Below are 20,973 nucleotides of genomic sequence, written 5' to 3'. Positions count from 1 at the left end.
ACCGGCAACCTTCTAGCCACAGGCACAGATCCTTAGCCACAGAGCCGAGAAGATACCCGAAAAATGTAGATGAAGAGGTATAGTGTGGGAGAACTCTCAAAAGAATACATGCTCTTAAAAGTTTATTTAAAAAAACATCAATAAAACATTATTTTGCATTGCAGCGATGTCAACAAAATATTACTGGAATACCAATAAACATTGCTGGGGATTTAAACATTTTAATTTGTTTGAAAAAAGGTAGCAAAAAGAAACAGAAGTCATGCTTCTTGCATTAAGCTTATTAAACAATGCAAAAATTAAGTTGTAATTTGTCAAGGATTGCCACCACTATAAATTTGGCACAAGTTAATGTCAAACATAGAGAGAGCCAGTTCAGAAAGGAGAAATTCTTTCTGGGGCTTAAAATTTCAAACTAAAAACCAGCTGCCAAAATTTATAGAACTTGGAGGGGATTCTCTGTACGTAATTTATTTTTTCCAATTTGAAAAACTGTCAGACATCTCTGATCTGGTTAGTGTTAAAGGAGTGCGAGTTGACCTTCTCCCATTCAAACCACAGTAAGCCAAAGGTCAAAAGCTACACTGCAACTTGCAGAATTCTAAGAAGAGCATTGTTGTATCTCTGTTATGCTTACATTTTCCCAATACTGTGTGAGTGTCTTCTGCAGGTTCTCAGTGTACAGTACATGAGAAACCTTTATTTTTCAATCATAATTAACTCTTTCAAGAAATATCATGGAGAAATTATAAGGCAATAAATAAATCCACACTTTCAATGGGCAAAAAAAAAAACGAAGGAAATGGAGACAAAGTGAAACTGTCACCTCGTGTTTGTTTCTTTCTGCTTCAAAGGCATGAAACTCGCTGTTAATAATGAAGGCATGTGCCCTTCCTTCATTCCATGACAGGACCTATTAGGCAGACCCACCCTGCAGTCTGAGCTCGGACAACCCTGACAGTGGGTGTAGAATTATACAAACTAAGCAATACTGAAACGTTAATTGCTCTTGAAGTTTCTCACATTAAAAAAGGGGCTGGATATATAACAGTAAGGTGGAACATTTAGCATCCTTGTCCAAGCTTAGCCCTTCAGTACTGAGTAAGGTTGCATGTAGATCATGTTGAAACAATTTTATTGTGTATTAAATATTTATTTAATAGTTTAAAGTTTATATACTGTACACAGAACATACTGTAGCATCGCAATAGTGCTGTTTCTCGTTTCTGGCGCAATGATAATTTCTGTAGTTTAATGAAGTACAGTAGTTCATCACGGGGTATTTGATAGTTTACGAAACTTTACATATTCGTCAGTGATCCCTCTCCCAAATTTCAACACTCACTTACTGAGTGTTGCTCAGTGGTAGTTAAGATATTGGTAGTTAAGATATTCTTGTGGAATTTCAACCTGCCAGTTACATCTAGAATGTACTGTAGAACAGAAACAATTCAGACTATCAACAAGGCGAACAAGTCACCCACAAATCTATTATATGAATCTTTCAGTGCTAGTGAGATATTTTTTCTTATCCTTCAGTTGAAAGATAAAGAAACAGTAGATGCTCCCTGCCGGCGTGCGTCAAAATAAGCTTTCATATTTTGGTGTTGTGCCAAAATCCCATAGTGTGAACAATAGTTCTAATACCTGCGAAGTCTATCTTGTGATTCATCTCTTGACAAGAGAGCTTGACTGAATACAAGAGACAGTGTTCACAAACAAAGCAGCTTCTCTCTAATCTCTCTGTAAGACAGAAGCTGATACACATTCTGATCTCCAAACCAAATTGCATCTCTGATCTCTAGACACACACAATAAAGATATATCATACTGTACATACTTTAGAGACCTTAATATGGAGTTCATACTGTAGTTATCTAGTGTATTTTCCACTCGGTATCAAAATGCCAATTTCAGACTCATTTCGTTTCTATAACCTAATTACGATTCACAGTGGTGAGATCTCTATAGTCTCCCCATTCACTTAAATACCGTTTTCACCTGAAAGTCCTGGTTCGGGAGTACTGGACCACTCACTGTCTGCACTTTCTGGACCCTCCTCAACAGCTGCCAGTGAACGACAGCGGGTTTGATTCACCTGGTGTAAATAAACTTCGAGCAAACTGTATTGGTCTCCATGTTCTTCATTTTTGTATTCTCACCAAGAGATAGCTGTAACTCCCAAACACATCTGTTAACTAGACATATTTTTGTTTGACACCACCCACATCATTGAAGAAATTTTATTTTTCATTTGTGGTGGTGTTTCAAAGAATAACAAATAAAGAGGTTATTTCTACACAAGCCGGTACTTTTGTCAGTTCTTCCAGATGGAACAAGTAATTAATAATAATAATAATTGCTTACACTTATATAGCGCTTTTCTGGACACTCCAGTCAAAGCGCTTTACAGGTAATGGGGACTCCCCTCCACCACCACCAATGTGCAGCATCTAAGCACACTGTATCCCCTAGAACAGTGGTCAATCCTGGTCACAGACAACCCCACTCCACCAGGGTTCCTGCTGTAGGTATCTTACTATTTTCAGTGAGAAGTCCTGGAAACAACTAGAATTGGTCATGTTGACCTAATTATGTGAACAGTTTCTATAAATAAAGAAATTTCGAGGTCAGGGTGAAAGGAAAACCAGAGACACTCCAGTGCCAGGAGTAAATATCAGTGCTCTGGAATATAAATTCCCAAATCTTAACTAATAACTTTTGTAATCATACAATAAATACATCATAATTAACATTGTTTCTGGATTATCTGCGGTGTGCTGTAAATATCCCTTCATCAACGCCCCTGTGTCTGGCAATCCCTTGTATGCTAAAGTATGATTATTTAGCCTAGAGGTGATGTGTCTGGCCAATTCTGCTTTAATTTGATGTCTCTGGGCTGAACGTGTAATTAATGTCACTGTTCTAGCACATCACCTCCTGAATCATCAACTACTGAACCATTAAATCTTTTTGTCAGTACATACTGTGTAACCCGTAAAAACAGGCTATGCTGTCAGTTTAGCGTGCATTATACTTACAGTAGATATGAAGAATACTGTGAAAATTAAATTCAATACTGTAGTTATGATTAAAAAGTATTATCAAAACTTTTATTGTACTGATTTAAAAACCAGTCAAATGTCACGATACACCCAGCATTTTGTATGCTTTGTTAGCTATATGTATGACAGATGAAGAACAATGCAGCATGAACTTCTTCCCTAATTTATTTAGTTTTTCTTCAGATCTGAGTTGTGGTGTTTGTGGACGGGTTATAGATTTCATATGGACTGTATCTAACAACTGGCAATACTTTTAAATCTGACTCAAGAAATTGAAAATGTATTTGACTGCACAGGGTTTTAAAGAGTTAACATTTGGACATTATATGTTAGAAAAAATCACTGTTGTGTACATTTCATTTTAATGCTGTTGAGAAAAAGCAGATCAATGAAGTTTTAAGGAGAAAGGTTCTCAATACACACAATACAAAAAAAGAATACATAAAGAGGTAGCTTAATTTCTGGCTAACCAGAGCTGGATTTTTATGTTGTAAGAAATCAATTTCCTAGGTGGAGCGAAAACAGCCTTCTGTCTCCCTCTAGTGGATTTATAGGTATTACAACTTCAACAGCATCTTTGCACAGTATTTCATCGCTCAGTATCAAAAGTATTTGAGTGGGTGTCAAAACTCCAGTCCTAGGTGTTCCATTTTGCATCATTTTTCAGTGATTTTTCTGACTGAAATGTGTAACAGAATGCTAAAAAAACAATTCTAACTTTTTCAAAGTCCTGTTTTTTTCTGGAGTTCATAACACCAGCTCAGAAGAATGAAAAATCCTCCAATCACTGGCTCTCTAAAGCAAAAATACAGGCGTTTAGACTATTATTCCATTGTTCATGATTCTAACAACCCTTAGTCACTTCCAGAAACTCAACCTATCAGCAGCATGGTTTATTTCATTAGGGGGTACATCCTCCTTGTTCGTATAAAAAATACTTATTATTCAGTTGCATCAATAAGGTCGGTCTGTATCATCTGAATGAAGACATAAAAACAAGTTCCTCAGAAATGGCCCATTAATATCCATAGAAGATAAAACCCATTCTTCTTGCTGCTTGAGATTTTAACGGCTATCCAGTGTACACCACACTGTATAAATATAACTGGTGCAGTGTGCCTGATGCAAAGTCAAAGAACATTCAGCACTATGTGTTTAACTACAGTAAGTAAACACAGATTAAAAAGCAGTGCTGTCTTCTAATCTAAAGTTGGAAAGGTTTCTGCCCTTGATGCCCACATTTGGATTCTCAGGTTTGGTATTCAGGTCCATCCATGCTTTATATTTTGTAACATCTTCCCCAAGGAGTCAAAATAGGAGAAACCCAAGTGCTTCAGGTCTTTTCTGACACCCAGGACAGGAGCCAGCGTGTACAGAGGAGAGGTAGCCATTATAGGTTAAGGGGAGCCCAGCGGTAGAGCAACAGATACGATCCCTACAGTAGATACAGTACATGTCCCTGAGGAGGCAAAATCACAATTCTAAAAGGCCAACATATGCAACTTCTGCTGAAAGAGAATACTCAACTTCCGTCCCCTGGAAAAAAATACAAGTGGAGAAACCCCCAAGAAAATAAAGCATCATGGCCAAAGCTTCTAACTATGGACAGTCCACTTTAATGCCACTGAGATTCTTGGGTACGTTTAATTTTTTCCTCCCTCAAATCCTTTTATCTGTGAGACAGAGATAGCTCACACTCCTGCCTGCCAGCCTTGTGACCTCCTCCAATAGCCAGAATAAAGACTGCCATTCCCAAAAGAAGTTGCAAGTAAACGTTCCTTTTACTACGTCAGAATTTAAGTTTCATTCACAAATGTATCTGTGACTCAGTTTCACTTTTCTGTGCCATGTATTGTTCATTGGTGGTGTCAGTGGGGAAGCGATGACTGTTACATGTCTTCAGGTAAGGGGATGTCAGTTTTGCCAGATTATTTTTGATGACGCACATCTCATGCAGACCTATTCTTACACTTCCATCATACCTCTGTAGTTAATAATCTGATCCATGATAATTCCAGACAGGTTTTTTAAATGAATCATGGTGGATTGTTGTGTTTTATTTTAAGGTGTGTGGCACAATGTTGCTGTAACCCAATTTTAAAAAAGGAAGTGGAAAGAATTTGTTATTCACTTGTGACACATAAAAAATATTCCTTTTACAGACTACAAGGGCATTCATCTAATATTGAGGGATCCTTTTTTGTTCAGGCTTAAATGTTTAGATAGAACCCCAAATAAAACAAACTTAAAAATCAATCATTCATTAAATTTCAAAGGATGTATCCCTATAGAAAGAATTAAATGCTTGAAAAAAGCAGGAGGGACTCTGCTATCCACTTTAGTATCGAATAAAAACTGCTTTGCGCAGGTGAAGGGCTGAATGTGGAATGATTAAAACTGTTCTTCTTGGCCTCTGACAATCCCCCCACCCCCAGCACGAGACATTATTTTGACCTGCTTGTCAGCTGTTGATTAATTATTCCATACCGATTTGTGAGTTGGTCTTCAAAACACTTCAATCTGCACTCAGCGTTTTTAGGTCAGACATTTTGTCAGGCCTACATGAGGTTACAGTATCTTCTATTTTTTAATTGTGTTAACTTTATCTCCTCTTATTGTAAACTTTTTTTTTTCACCTTTGAACGGTAAAGCTTGAAGAAGCTACTTTCAAAGGCACTATATAAAATACAGTTTTTGAGTGTGGACCCACAGACACAACTGGAAACAGAGAAAATGCATTTATGAAAAAACATTAAAAACAATGGATGTGGAGTGGGTAAACAAACCTGTACAGCTATATCCTTAAATATGATTATCTGTAATTAATAATGAAACTGCAAGACAAGCATCAATAAGCTACTAGCAGCCAAATGAGCAAGATGATCTTAAAGGCTCCCTCTCATTTGTAACACTTTTTATATTTTTCATTTTCAGCAGAGTTTATCAAGTGTACACAGCGAAGAACTCCTTAATAGGTATTGATAGCTTGGAACGTCAGGGACTGTTTTACTAATATGAAAATTATTCACAGCTTTATCTTCAGGCTTGTGATATCAAGCTGCACCTGTATTTATCTTCAGGGAATACTGAGACCTGAATAAATTAACTTAACAATCCTGATGTCCTGCATGTCGCTTGTGTTAATAGCTTTGGATGAACAGTGATCACTCTTCTTATCCCTCTTCTTGCAGTGAATGTCTTCTAATGAAGAACTTAATTTTTATTTTCTTATTTTTCAAAGAAATGTTACCAGCAGGACCCAGAATGCAGGGTGGAATTGTTAAACCACCACATTTAGACCTTTAAGCACATTTTTTATATTCCTCATAATGTTTCCAAAGGGTGAAGGTTTTGAAACACACACTAACGTGAAGGATTTTAAATCATTATGTGAGCTAGAGAAAAAAGCACTCAAAACATTTAAAGGAAACATAGGAGAACTTGAATTCAAGCTCGGGCCCTACAAACTAAACACTAGATTTCTTTGCTTGTTCTCCTTAAATTTTCATAAGCCATAACAAACTATCCCTTGTTTAGTTTTAAGAAGTGCTTGATTTGTGCTAAACCTGAAGAACAGCAGATGGAATGCAGAGAGATGTCACTACAGCTCGATCAGTCTGGCTGACTCAAATGCCCTTGCGCAGATGCCCTGAGAATAATGCAATGACACAACATAACCACATTGTTACAGCTATTACCAGCAGAGGGCAGTCTAATCATAGCACAAATGAATCTTACTGGTAGTCCTGACACACAATGTACTGTACCTATACAAAATATTCCAGGGTTATCCAGTGTTGGTCCTGGAGAACTCGTGTCTAAGTTTAACAGCGTGTCACAGCTTTTCAACTACCGCTGTTTTAGAGAAATATGGAAAGCCTGCAGGCACACCAGCCTTCCAGGAGCAGGACTGGACAACCCTGGTATACATACTAACTATATTGTTGTTCTTACTGTAGGTCTGTTGATTTTGGTATATCCAAGTAAGGAAAATAATCATAAATGAACCCATCACTTAATATGTATTAAGACAATAAAGTTATTTGGACATTACAACTTAAATTCATTATTGCATTAAGCTGAAAACAAAAAAGTTTTAAGTTACCTATTATTTTGACACTTTTCTGACATGTGTATCCCATTTTAGAAAATCCCCCTCAAGAAAAAAAATACATTTTCAAAACAAAATCAAACTGAAGTGTGAAATCATAACAAACCATGCTATTATTAATTAAAAAACATTAAAATTAAGTGCAGGTCAATAGATCCATGGTGAGTTATGTCTGAGAAGTTCCAGAGTATAACAGTGCTGATTTCTACACTGTACACATTTAGTGAAATCCCCTTGGTTTAAAGCAAAATGAATCCTGTCATAGAATATTTGCAAGAAGCGTTTCCTGAGTTTTCTTAAGGGTTATTCAAAAGAGCAGCAGTTCCTAAACATCAGAGAAGTTGCTCTGAAGATCAGAATTATATCAGTCTCAGTATTTAAATGAGGATAATTTATAGTTTATCTAGAACTATATCTGTAGTTCTTATATAGTAAGAGTCTACATATTGAGTTAATAGCTGACATGATTAAAGCATACTCTGTTCATTTTTTAAAAAATGCTGTCAATGCTGGAAACCCCATTTTGTAGTTACAAAACAAGGTTTTAACAGGTTCTGCTCCATTTTAGAGAGACTCTGCCAACACTCATTTTTTATTTTATTTATTTTGACATTTTTAAACAGGGCCAGACAAGCACAAAAGTGTTGGGTTATCAAGACACCTCATCAGCATATTGTAAAAACTGCCGCCTTAAATTGTGGGAGATACTTATGATTAAAATTTTGATCAAATGTAATACTACTCCAAATGTATGGCTCATTGCTTCACAATAAAAAAAAATATTCAGCAATGTATCATATTCATATATAAGGTATTAATAAAGTATTTGCATATCTTCAAAATATACCTCATTAATCACTGCAGGGTAGAAAAATTTGGAATAGCCAATTTTTTACATTGTGCATCCAATTTGAAATTCATGAGTCAGGTTTATGGATAAACTGCCATACTACATGGGAAGAATAAGATAATTGCAAACAAGCTCCTTGGGCACAATCATCTGTCAGACCCATTCATCATTTGTCATTCACAGAACTCACAGAACCACACAGTGCCTTACAGCAGTTTCCAGCTCTGCCCCTGGAGGAACACTGTATCTGCTGGCTGACACTCCAGCTGAGGCCATCTCCAGAGCTAACTGGTGACTGGAGCAATCTGCTTGCTTGTTTAGACTTGTATTGAACTTGACTCTTCAGTCAGTCCTGACTAAAGTTTCAGCTTTTCCAACAACTTCAGCACGCAGACTCACCTCAACTTACTTCTGACTAAATAGTTATTAATTAACAACTGAGAGGAGCTGAGCACAAGCTTCATGTTTCACCAACATCCAACTCCTGCCAGGATAAAGGGATTATACACTATGAAAACTCATATTAAACAGTGAATTTTTTTTTTAGTATTAGTAGCATTGTTATCTTGTGATCTCTGAGTGTGGGGGAGAAGAGCTGCAGTGTGCTGCAACATTTTATATTTATGTAAGTTTGCCTTGGGGTGTAAATGTTTGAGAAACACATGGGGATACACAACTTTACACAGCTTCTCTTCATCTTGCTTGTTTTTTTCTGAGTAAACAGCTGTTACCAACTGATGACAGGTGAGAATGACATGGTATCAGACACGCCTGCAATGAGTGTTTTTCCCTGCTACAGAGGTCCAGTTGGTTATGTTTCAGAGGGCAGTGCTGAAACTCAGAAACTGGTACTGAGTTGATACCAATGACAAATCCAATTTGACCTTTTCAGAGCTGAAAACAGATTTACAAATACACCCTAAATAAGAAACTGAAATCAATCCCTAAGATTGAGATTAAGAATATATATAAAAAATATATATTTGTTTTCTGTGAACCAGACAGATTTAAAGAATTAAGCACCTGATAGGAGAAAGATGATATTGAGAACTCTTGTCCAGTGATGCTGCTCGGGGATTCTGTAGCTGAACACTGATGTCATAATAATATGTACAGTCAAGGTTCCTTACCATGCTAAAGAGAGCACCTTTATAGCACAGATATATTGTGCAAACAATACAGCAACAAGAAAATAATGAAACATAATTATCAGCTTGATTTGCCTATGTTAATATCTGCCATGAGTGTGGAAGAGTTGGTGAGTACCAGACAATTCTTCTGCACAGGGAGTTTTACTGTGACACAGCAGAGTTTGTGAACTTGCAGCAACTAATTTTAAAAAGAAGAGCCGAACATTTTAGTGAAAGGTTTCACTGTATGTCTAACTTTAATATAACCACCACATGTGATACTTAGGTCAGTGAGGGTTTCAAAATGTGACTTTGTTCTCAAGCTCACATTCCCTGGAAAGGTCTGTTTGACCTACTGTATAACTATGAACAACGTTCATGTGAGAGGTGGGTGTTGAAGATGTGTTGAATGGCATTAAAGAGATGCACACACTCCAGAGGCCTTGTCAGTCTGCTGTTTAACTGTAAGTACAAGTCTCCTGGGGTTACTGTGGTATTTGGTTCAACACACTAATCTGCCTGTTCAATACAGGCACTTACAGTACTTCAATAGCTGTCACAATTATAGTAAGGGAAAAGCAACAAAGGAAAATAATAGTACACACTCAGTACAATATGGCAACACTGTGTGTCCTTATTCATGGAACTAAGGTTTGTAAATGTATGCTTTCATGCAAAACAGCAGACTGACTTCCTGAAATGTTTGCATCTCCATCAAAGTGAGCAGCTGTGTTTGGACAGTGACCCTTGTTAGCAGACAGATGGTTTATAAGTGAAGCTGTATGGGACTTTTGAATTAGATGGATAGGTCAGTAGAGACGTGCCATTGTGCTTGACTGGAAACTTGGCTATTGTAGTTATTTGCTCAGTGGGTTGGGTCAGACTTGTGAGCACAAAATATTGAGATCAGATGAGGCAAAATGTCCAAGAACAAACAGAAGAGAGACTCTTCTTTTCACACTCTGACATTTTGATCCAGTGTGCCTTTTAAAATAGTGAACAAAAACAATCTACACCTCACTCAGCACTCCCTCAGTTCTTCTTTGATCTCACGGCTCAAATTATTAATGAAAAATCAAGTACAGTACCACGGACTAAATGCCGAACTCCATAAGTAGACAGTATTTTTACCCAACCATGTTATCGCAAATGTTAGTTTTTGGCTTTCATTTATTGACCTAAGATTTCTCCTATGATGTCAGCTGTTGACAATTTAAATAGATCTGTAAATTCTTTTAGGCAGTATTTTCCTTGAGTAATGTAGCTCTGCACTCCAGCTAGCACCCACTTACCAAATTCTACAAGGTTTTCTCACAAAATGCATGAGGATTTCCATACCCCGCTGACCTGCTGTAAGAGAACTGTGCCCATTTCATTGTTCATAAATGAGTGAAACATATTACTCCATTAACTGTAATTTGTGGTTAGATATTACTACATATTACTACTAATTCTGCATAACAAAAGCACAAATACTGCAGATACTAATCCATCCTGAGGTAGATTTGTATGGGAGAGGGACTCCTCTATCAGTCTTCAATTGTCTTTTGTATGTGAAAATGTTTGAAAGCGTTATTTAAAGAGTTGAATACAGCAGTTAAGACACTGTGGAAGACCATTCAAAAAGAAGAGATCTGTACTTACCTTTGACCTGGGGGCTGTACTGTATATTGAGGTCTTTTTGGAACCGATGACGTTGGGCCACTTTTCCTCATTGTTCTCTAGGCTGTTGTTCGGATTCTCTTCACCCTCAATTTGATCAGCTCTGCAAATTAAAAAGAAAGTCCAGGTTAAACTTCACGCCTGTCAAGTAATGAACTATAGAGTTCTGATTAGCAAGGCACAGTAAAATTAGGACAGTTTAACTGTTTCAATTTTTGGACCCGGGACCTATAAACAGTTTCAGTAAAGATTTACTTTCACTCCTTTTTAAACAAATTACTTCAAACACAGAATTCTACTGGCCATAGTTAAACAGGAATAGAAGGCACACCTAAAACTCAAAATGTAACAATTATTGCTCCTTTGTACAAATACACTTTGCACATGTACTGTAGAAATATAGACTATGAGAGAGAGAGAGAGAGCATTGTGTCACACTAAAATAAACATCTGAACAGGATCCTGGTAGAAACATTAAGATCTGTTAATAATCCAAAACATTGTTTACACAAGGGTGCACACTAAGACCGCCCATTACTGGATTAACAACTGTAGTCTCCAACCCTGATTCCTGAAAGATTCAATCTCTTATTACAGGTGTTACAGACCACATACTATATTTATTATTTATACTAACAATTCGATTCATTAAGTAATTAAGAGTAATCAAATTATGAGAAATTAAAACACAATATCCTTCAGCTCTCCAGGAACATGGTTGGAGATCTATGTGGTACAAAATGCTCCCATATTTCTAAAACTATTTTCACAACATTTAAGTATACAATAAATCAAGCAAGAGACATTTTATGTATGGAACAGAATTGTAGGTGCTTTTCACTGAAATTATTTTGACATTATGGCCTGTTTTCTTTTCTTCTGTAAGGAGAAAAAACAGAAAATGTTTCCTTATACAGAGGATTAGAATGAAAGCCTGGAGATTTTACCATTTAAAATGACTCATGCTGACCATTCAGAGGAGCCTCCATTTATCCATCCATTTTCTAACCACTTCAAGGCGACAGGGGAGCCAGAGCCTATCCTGGCAAGCAACGGGCGAAAGGTGGGGTACACCCTGAACGGGACGCTTGTCCTTCGTAGGTTACCCACAGACGCAAACACAGTCACAGCAGGGCCAGTTTGCCCAGTATGTCTTTAGACTGTGGGAGGAAACTGGAGCTCCTGGAGGAAACTTGTGTGAATACCGGGAGAACGTACATTCTCTACGCAGATGGCACCCCAGACCTGGCATTGAACCCAGCGCTACCCTGATGGCTATTTTGTGGTTTTGGATCCATGTGAATTTTTAAGTGCTTACACGTGGTCCCTTAATTGACATACTGTATTTTCTTCAATAGCGTTTTTTTTTCCAATTGTTTTCTACTCTACTATAAATTTAGAACGAAGTAAAAAATTGGCTTGCTACCAAATACCCTCTCTAGGGCTCGTCATTTCAATAACCAACAGATTTCTTAATTGCACTTTATCAAACACTCCCATACAAGCAAATAAAGTCTGCAATTTTGGCAGCCATATCATTTTAAAACTTCATAAGAAGCCTTATGAAGGGAGTAATGACTGTTGAAGGGTAACTCACACTTGAGCTGGTACAGTACTGTGCATCATTAATTGGTAGCTATTATTATTATTATTATTATTATTAACTGTTTCTTAAATAAGATGCAGAAAGACAGACAGAAACAATTTGTGACCAACAAGACAGGTAAAGATCGGTATTTCTAAAATCAAGCATCTAGGTTTAGAAAAAAATACAATTCAGGAGTAATACAATAATAAAATTGAGTCCAGTTATTTTACATATTAAAGCTCTCAGATGGAATTACACATCGCAGGGTATTTCATGAATGAGAAAGACTGCAGTAAGAACTGGTATTTAGCCCATTGAGTTACAGGATATTTCACAGGTTTGTGCATTTAGAAGATTCCCAATACATGTGCGTGGATCCTTTCTTTTGTCTTTAAAACCTGTGTGGCTCAGGAAATCCAGTTCTTTACCAGCAGTCTGTTGTGTTATTATATGAGAACAAAGGAAAGCCTTCAAAGCTATTTTCCCAATGCATACAGACAATGTTCTCTATTATGGCCCATAGACTTGATTTAGTTCTTTTTTGCCTCTTCAGAACATCAGAGCGAGTTCCTGAAAATATCTGACTGAAAGCTGGACAATATTTCAGTATTTCAAACAGGGGACAGTATTGATTTTTGTATTTTATGGGTTTTCAGCCACAATTTTAAAGTTGCTTTTGAAAACATAAGGTTTACTTTAATAAGATTACCTCAGCATGAGTAACAGGAATCTTTTCCAGCAATATTCAGGCACTTCCAGGGAGAATCAAACAGTTGCAGTATGTCTTGTAAAGAAGCCTTTCAGATGAGACAGTAAAATGGATGATACTTCTACCATAAATACAAAAGTTTGGACAAATGGACCTTAATGTGCATATGGATTTCAGACCACCCATGATTTGTGTAAATTGCTCCAGACAATTGTCACATTGACTTCTAAGCAGGTTACAAAAAGGTTTATAGGAAACTCTGCTGTGCTTAAAGTTTACTTTGAAATCATCACCTGCAACACACAACCTTACTAATGGCAGGTAAAAGAGGCCCACTAAGTAATGGAGAGATTAAGGTGAAACCATACCCAGACCTTTTTGAGACATTCCAAAGATTCAGCCCAGGGCCACACCTTAGTCCAACAATATATACTGTATATGGATTTGCATTGCAAATCAACTGTGGTTAGGACTGATGGTATTAATAAAGCCAATTTGTGTGAATGTTGGTTTGAAAGGGACCTTTTTGCCTTATTGGTAACATGAGTAATTGTACATCGATGTAAACGTTTTGCAGTAAAGGAGTAACAAAACAAATTACAGTTTAAGTGCCGTTTATAATACAATAAATTGTAAAACTATAGCCACCCAGTTTTGTTTCTGTTTATTTATAAATTGAAAATCAATTAAAAAAAAAACAGCAATAAAAGGCTGCAATGTTTACAACATCAGTCTGAATGTCAGCTACAAGAATGACTAACATTTGGAAAATGATATGATATGGAAATCATGTGGAATTTCTGTCATTCTTTGGCACTGAGTGTGAATTGTGGAAATATGACAAAGAAGAATTTATGAAACCACAGGTGTGGTGGCAGTGCTTGAGGTGTGGACATTCGGAGATTTATTTCAAATATGAACATCACCTGTTATTTTTGCTAAATGTCTTATCTCAATGTACTTCGTATATCATGAGGGTGTATTTTACAAGCATAATTTGCAAATGCCAAGAAGCATGTGGCCTTATCCTCTGTAGCAACCCAGTTTTCATATTCAAATGATCTGTAATATCTTTGCAGAGTCTGGCACTGGCTCACACATCTGTCTTCTTGTTTTCAGGCTGTAGCTGAAAACATTACTACATCCCTCATCCTCAGAAACACAGGAGAAATATTTAAGAAACGTTTATTTATCTTTTATTTTTACTTTTATCTTGAGCAACTTACCAAAGGTGCAGCTAAAAATGTGTACAAAATATACACTATACACACCTGAAAAAGAAAATGACTTGAAAATGAAGATCACTGCAATTGTGGTTACATTTCTTTTAGGAGCTGTAGAAGCACTCTTGTCTAAATGGCTCTGAAACAATTTTTAAGAATTTAAATCTTGTGTACATCATCAACATTTCCTTGAAAGTACATCTTCAGTATTTTATTTGTACACGGCAGGCCTACCTCCTCTGAAACCAATATAGATCTCATGTGTACAGTGGGGGTTCAGGGATTGGTATTGCTGTCTCACAGTGCTGGGGTCCTGGGTTCAATTCCTCACCAGACATGCCACCTGTCTGCAGACAGTACTTTCTCCCTGTTTTTGCGTACGCTCCTCCCACAGTCCAAAAAAAACATTCCGATAGGTTAATTAACTTCTGGGATAAATTGGCCCTGGTGTGAGTGTGTGTGTTTGAGTACGTGTTTGTCCTGTGATGGATTAACACCCGTTCAGGGTGTATCCTGCCTTATACTCATTGCTTGACTGGATAGGTTCCAGCTGCCCTGCAGCCCTGAACTGGAAGAAGTAGAAAATGGATGGATGTACTGTACAGTATTTATAAGCAGTGGCACTAAAACAAATACACTGTATTCATACACAGTATATACTTTAAAGCAGAGGTTTCCAGCATCTTGGAGAATTATAGGTCTACTAAAGGTTGTTGCTTAATTGATGTAGCTTAACACGATTCTTAGCCACTTGCTTATACATAAAGATTCTTTCAGGAATAGGGCTCTCCAGGACTCCTCACTCAACCACTTGAGATTGATTTGTGGGGATCCTATGAAAAATAATTAGATGAGATCATTGTATCAATAGGCTTCTATCAGCCAAACACGTGCAATGGGTCAAATGGCCTTCCCTTCATTTATGACACTTCTACAAATAGAGCTTCTAACACTTCTTGTATACAGCAGCATGCATTCATGGCAGTATAGTGCTATTCTATTTTATTTCAGGTGTGGGATATTCATTCATTGGTTGTCCCTCATGGTAAAGGATGATTGTCTTCCATGAATATCAAAGTGACAGATAGGCCCTGTATGGTATTCTTGTACTCTCAGGTAGGTTGAGCAAGTACTGTCCTGGGATATCTGGTTGCATACCGCATAATCTGGTCATGTTCTTCAACACTCTCTCTTACTCAGCCTGGGGGTTATACTTGAGTCTACATACAGTAATACTAAAGAAAACTTTCATTCCAAACATAATAGTCTGATTACTCAGTAATGCAGTTCAGCACACCTCTTCCTCCAAGGCAATATTTTGAACTGATGCTGTTTTCCTCATGCTTTGAAACAGCGTCATTTGCCATTCTACTTTACAGAGTAGCACACCCATGAAGTCTGAAGAGAAACGAGCACTTCCTGGCAAATAGTTTTGACAATTAAAACAGAATTTCGCAAATGGACTGTGCATCAACAACTGTAGAACCACTTACAGTAGGGTCTTCAGATTTAGCTTTCTCAAAGGAATAAGCAGAATAATAGGCTCTTTACAGTAAGTATCTGTTCATAATTACTTCATGAGGAATAAGAGAAGGAAAAAGAACAGCATGTGAATACAGTACGGCATCATGTGCATTTTTGGTAAACAACATTGGAAATTATGTATAACCTGAAATTGTATAATATTAATCTTAAATTGTATAGCCACATTCACCCCGAATGCAATGCCCATGTGAATGTCTCAGAGTGTGGCCTGTTTCTTGTACACTAAAGAAGCAACACAACTCTTAAGTTACAGTACTGTATAAAACTAATATATATACTGTATAAAACCGCTTTATCCAGTACAGGGTCACAGGGGAGCCAAAGCCTATTCCAGCAAACAACTGGTGCAAGGCACGATACACCCTTCATGGGACACCAGTCCATCACAAGGCAGACAAACAGACACAAGCAATTAACTGCAGCCAATTAACCTACCAATATGTTTTTATACGGTGAGATGAAACCAGAGCACCTGGAGAAAACCCACACGAATATGGGGAGAACATACAAATAGCACCCCAGGGCCCCAGCACTGTGAGACGGCAATGCTAACCACTGTGCCACCCTCACACAGTATAAACAATTTATTAATTTAAGATTTTTCTCATTATGACTTAATTTTAGATGAAATAATTTACATGTAATTTAGCTCTGATACAGTGCTTTAATAGACTGGATTTCTTTGGCTACATGTAGAAGCTCTCCACTGGGCCCATCAAAGCTCTCTAGTAAGTCAAAACACACTAATGCAGAAAGGCTTGTCAGGTAACTTGTGTTTACTCTGCTGCTGTTTGTAGATTTAGACAGTGCCAGAATTTTAGCAAGGCGAGGTCACTTTTAGTTTTCGCAGGAATGATAAGAAGCCTGCTTCAGTCTTTTAAGATATGCCTTCAATGGCTCAGCCCCACTAAGGCCACAGCTACTGTAGCTTGACAATGTGTTGATTTTGAGAGAAAGACAAGTTTCTGGATTCTCTTGATAAGCCACAGAGTTCACAACACTGTGAAACACTCTGCATGAAAGGGCTTTGGTACTCTTTGTGCAAACCATAGCATAATACAGTAAAATCACAGCAAAGCCAAGGTGCAGTAAATACTATATAGTGTATTCAAGGCATACACAATTCCTCATATTGTGAAGAAAACATAGTCAACATAAACACTTAAATCCTTTTCATAAGCAGCCTTGTCTAAATCAGTCTTTTCTATTATGAATTTATACAGTAGTTTACATTTTTTACTATCTCCATGCAATACCCTAGACCTGTCTACAATTAACATCATCTGCCAGGTGTTTGCCCATTTTTTAATTTTAAAATTATTTAATTTCTTTTTGAATTCTATTTGATGCTTCCATGTTTGTCTGCTAGCACCCCTAATTTGTAAACTTGATGAGATTACTAACTATTCAGGAATGACCTTGTTTATTGATACACATTTAGAAGAATGGTGGTCCTAGTACAAACATCTCTGGTACTCCACTAATTACATGTTTGTAAGTGATGCTGCGTAGAAGAGGTTTCAAAAAAAGAGATCTCCTGATGTGGCTAAGAACATGAGACTACGTACTGTATGGGCTGGACTACATCCCTTGAATCCAGACTGCTTTTCTGCCTTGTATTGGTGTATCCGTGAGTATCTACTGTATAATGAGATGGGCAGAAAAAAGCAATTCTCTATCCAAAGAGCAGTGTCAAACACTCTTAGAGGAATGAGCTCATATTTCACTCCCCATGGTTTGCTGTCTTTAGCCTCTTGATTTGAAATTGTCATCATTATGTTCCTAATGACAATCTATTTTTACTCTTAATTTGTGCCACATCTGGATGGCCCTGCCAGAATGATTAAGTGCTTGTGTTTTCAATCTGATAGTGAAAACATTTATTAACTGATAACCTTTGGAAGGGGTAGAGGTTAGACGCTAATGGTTTTTGTTCATTGGTTAAACCCCTTATTATGATTGCGTGCCCCTGGTGTAATAGCTTCATTTTTATTGAAACCTTTGTTTTCTCATTTGCTTCCAATTCAACAGAATGAAGTCGCATTACCAATTTCCTATATTTGGAATCCAACATAACATCCCTGTGCAACTACTGTCTTTTGAGTTTCATGTACACATTTTAGACAATGATATGACATTTTTCATGTAAAAACTATGCCTTGCAGTAAACCTATGAGAGCATTGGGCCGTCATCTGTTTTTGAATTTCAAGGCTGTCCTTGCTCAAACAAACTGAATCCACACGTTCCATTTAACCAATCTAAGAACTGGTATTGTGGGGAATGCAGATAGTGAGAATGGTAGAAAACAGTCTGTCACCCTATGCCTATGCTCTCTAGGATCAGAGAAAATTTCCTCCATACATTTGTGATTAGGAGACCATCTCTGTATGAACTCAATAAACATGTACTGGGTAATATTTTGCCCTTCCACTTCAATAAAATCTATGTCATCCTAAAATCTATTTATCAAATATTCAGCTCCTGCAGATTCATAAGAAATGTAATTATGTAAAATATCGTTAATTGATATTTTGTTAATACAAATTAACACTGAGATACTAAGAAGGCAAGAATGCATTAACCAAATATTGTATTTAGAAATACAAAATATCCTTTCTCATATCTACTCTTTGGTGAAACTGTTGACATGCATATCAAAGGATTAATTGCCAAGGGTGCCTTGACTTCTTAAAACCCAACAAAATCAACACTTTTAATTTCCCTAAACAAGAACAGACAGAAAAATACTGACTGAAATTATTATACTGTGTTTAACCATGCTACACTGATCTTACTAAGTGTTACAGATATGCAATTCTTAAAGTTTGCTTATGAAAATAGCAGAAAGAATTGAACTACATTTTAAACTCTTGGTAAGCTACAGTAAATTCCACACTCACAACAGAAGCTATAATGTGAGATGGCTGTTTTCGAGGTACATTGTATCACTGACCAACATTTACAGTTCAAGCCATTATTTTTATTACTTGCGTAACTCTATGTATATATTTTTATGTTGCTATTAAATCCCTTTACCAGTGTTCTTTTAAATCATTGGCTTGCACTTAACGAAAGGGTTACATTGGTTCATTGAAGTAAAGAAATTAACTAAGTGGAAAGTATTCAAATATTGGTGTACAGTTTTCTGTCCCTAATATTGGAGGTTTTCTGGGCATTGTTCAGGATAGTTAAAGATTGGTTTGACCTATTAAGTAAGTTAGCTCAGTTTGATCTGTTGTAATGGATTATAGAGACTTGGGCTGGAAGTCACTATTTTGGCTCAAACCAAAGGTACTGCATGTCTAATGATATGGCTTTGAGCCAACATGGAAACAGATGAAGTACTGTAGACACCTGGACGCTTTCAGAATACTGATTGGAGCGAGTGGGATAGGCTTCTGTGGAATAAGGATGTTAATTTAGAGTCTTATAAGAAAGTTGTCTGAGAGTCTATGTTTAGACCTTAGCAGGGAAAGAAAAAACATCAAACTGGCTGCTGCTGTGTCAGTGTCCCTGACCAAATGGGACCAGCCATTAAGGTTAGACAGGGGTTCATTCCAGAATTGGGTTGGGCTCACTGAGGCTTTTAGACTTAGCAATCTACAGTACGAGTCTGCATGAGCAGATATAGTGAATGCTGTACCTAGATTCATCACAGGGTTGTGGACCCAAGGGCTGCATGGTAGGCTGATTGCCAGGTCCAGTGGTAAAGAATTGCATAGCCAAGCAAGAATGGCTCGCTCTAGGAAGAATTAGGACCTGGAGCAGTGAAGAGCTGACTGGCAGGGTAGCAGTGCAGCTTCTTGCCTTAGATGAGGAAACAGAGATGAGATGCACAAAATACAGTTGGATGGGAGGCTTGAGACAGTTAGAAGAAGTCTGGGTGCTCAGTGTGAGAGAGAGTTCTAACGCAAGAATGGGAACGAGTTGAAAGTGTAGAGTGAAGGAATTTAATTAATGTATACACAGAGGGAAAATAAGTTGGAGTTTAATGGAGATTTTGAAAAAGTGTTTTTAAGCTAACTGAGTGGAAGTCGATTTAAAAACATCTCTGACTAGTGAATGGGGTTAGTATGAACTATAAGAAGAAAAAGGGAAGACGGGATTAAGAGTCCTCTCCAAAAGGAGGTGGGAGGGGAGGCACTGTGAGTTCTTGATCCAGGAGAAAAAAAAAACTGTGACCGTTTGAGCGACGAACTGTACTTGAGGTGATGCAGGAACAGGTGGAAATCTTAACAAAAAAAAAACCAACATGAAACGTGACATGTATAACTTTAAACAATCTTATGGGTTAGTCGTCTCCATTGCAAATGTGCGTTACGTCTTGGACCCATTTAGTCTGTCATGTCTTCGCATGACAGCGAAAGAAGTTCAGTGACTTTGTAAAGCATACCCAATCGGGAATACCGTGCACGCAAGATAAAATGCATTCTGCATTTCGTTATGTTTTTGAAAAATGCCTGCCAGCCAAATTCCAAAACTAGCACTTTCGTGTCGTAAACATACAGTATAGTTGCTTATACCTAGTGAATCTTTAAAGAAAAACTTTTGAAAATGTGTAAAATGTCCTTTTAGAAAGTACTGTATGGAAATTTGGGCGCTGCTCACCTGTCATTTTGGTCGTCCCTGGACTGGTCACTCTCTGCATCCTTTTTCTTTTTCCTGCTGCGATCAATTTTGAACAACTTCGTGAAAGACCTTCCTTTCTTCGCCTCTTTATCCTCCACCTCTTGTAAATTCACCTCGCTCTTGGAAAACAAGTTTTTCAAACTCTTTCTAGGGCTGCTTCTGCTCGCCATGGTTTCTGCGGCAAATAGCTTCCTTCGGTTAATGAGACTAACGAGAAGAACAAACTGTCAGCACACCTGTCAAAATAATCGGTGCGAATCAACGTTTCACGAACAGAAACGTAAAGGAATCAAATGAAAAGCTTTCTATTGAAATAAGACATTGATTCGCTGCATTGCAAATCGCTGATTACATTTAACACTCTTTTTTTGCAGTTTAGACTTTCGTAGTTATAGAAGAACGCGGAATATCGCCCCTGCAGTTTGATTCCCAGGGTAATGAAATCTGTCATTATCACCGA

The 20,973-nt window shown here is 37.4% G+C and overlaps 1 protein-coding gene across 1 annotated transcript in view; it reads right to left on the bottom strand.

Moving 5' to 3' along the window:
- The window catches only part of crybg2 (crystallin beta-gamma domain containing 2), a 62,030-nt gene extending 41,347 nt beyond the window's left edge, over window positions 1-20,683 (bottom strand). Inside the window, exons 1-2 of the mRNA XM_088933252.1 lie at window positions 20,493-20,683; window positions 10,801-10,921 (exon numbers count right to left, since the gene is read on the bottom strand). Of these exons, the coding sequence (XP_088789378.1) occupies window positions 10,801-10,921; window positions 20,493-20,683 (312 nt within the window). The remainder of the gene's footprint in view (window positions 1-10,800; window positions 10,922-20,492) is intronic.
- Between the last annotated feature and the right edge of the window lie 290 nt (window positions 20,684-20,973).

Source organism: Atractosteus spatula, chromosome 14 (genome assembly GCF_055471065.1).
Source record: "Atractosteus spatula isolate fAtrSpa1 chromosome 14, fAtrSpa1.hap1, whole genome shotgun sequence".
Taxonomy (NCBI): domain Eukaryota; kingdom Metazoa; phylum Chordata; class Actinopteri; order Semionotiformes; family Lepisosteidae; genus Atractosteus; species Atractosteus spatula.
This window is presented reverse-complemented; position numbering and strand designations above follow the sequence as displayed.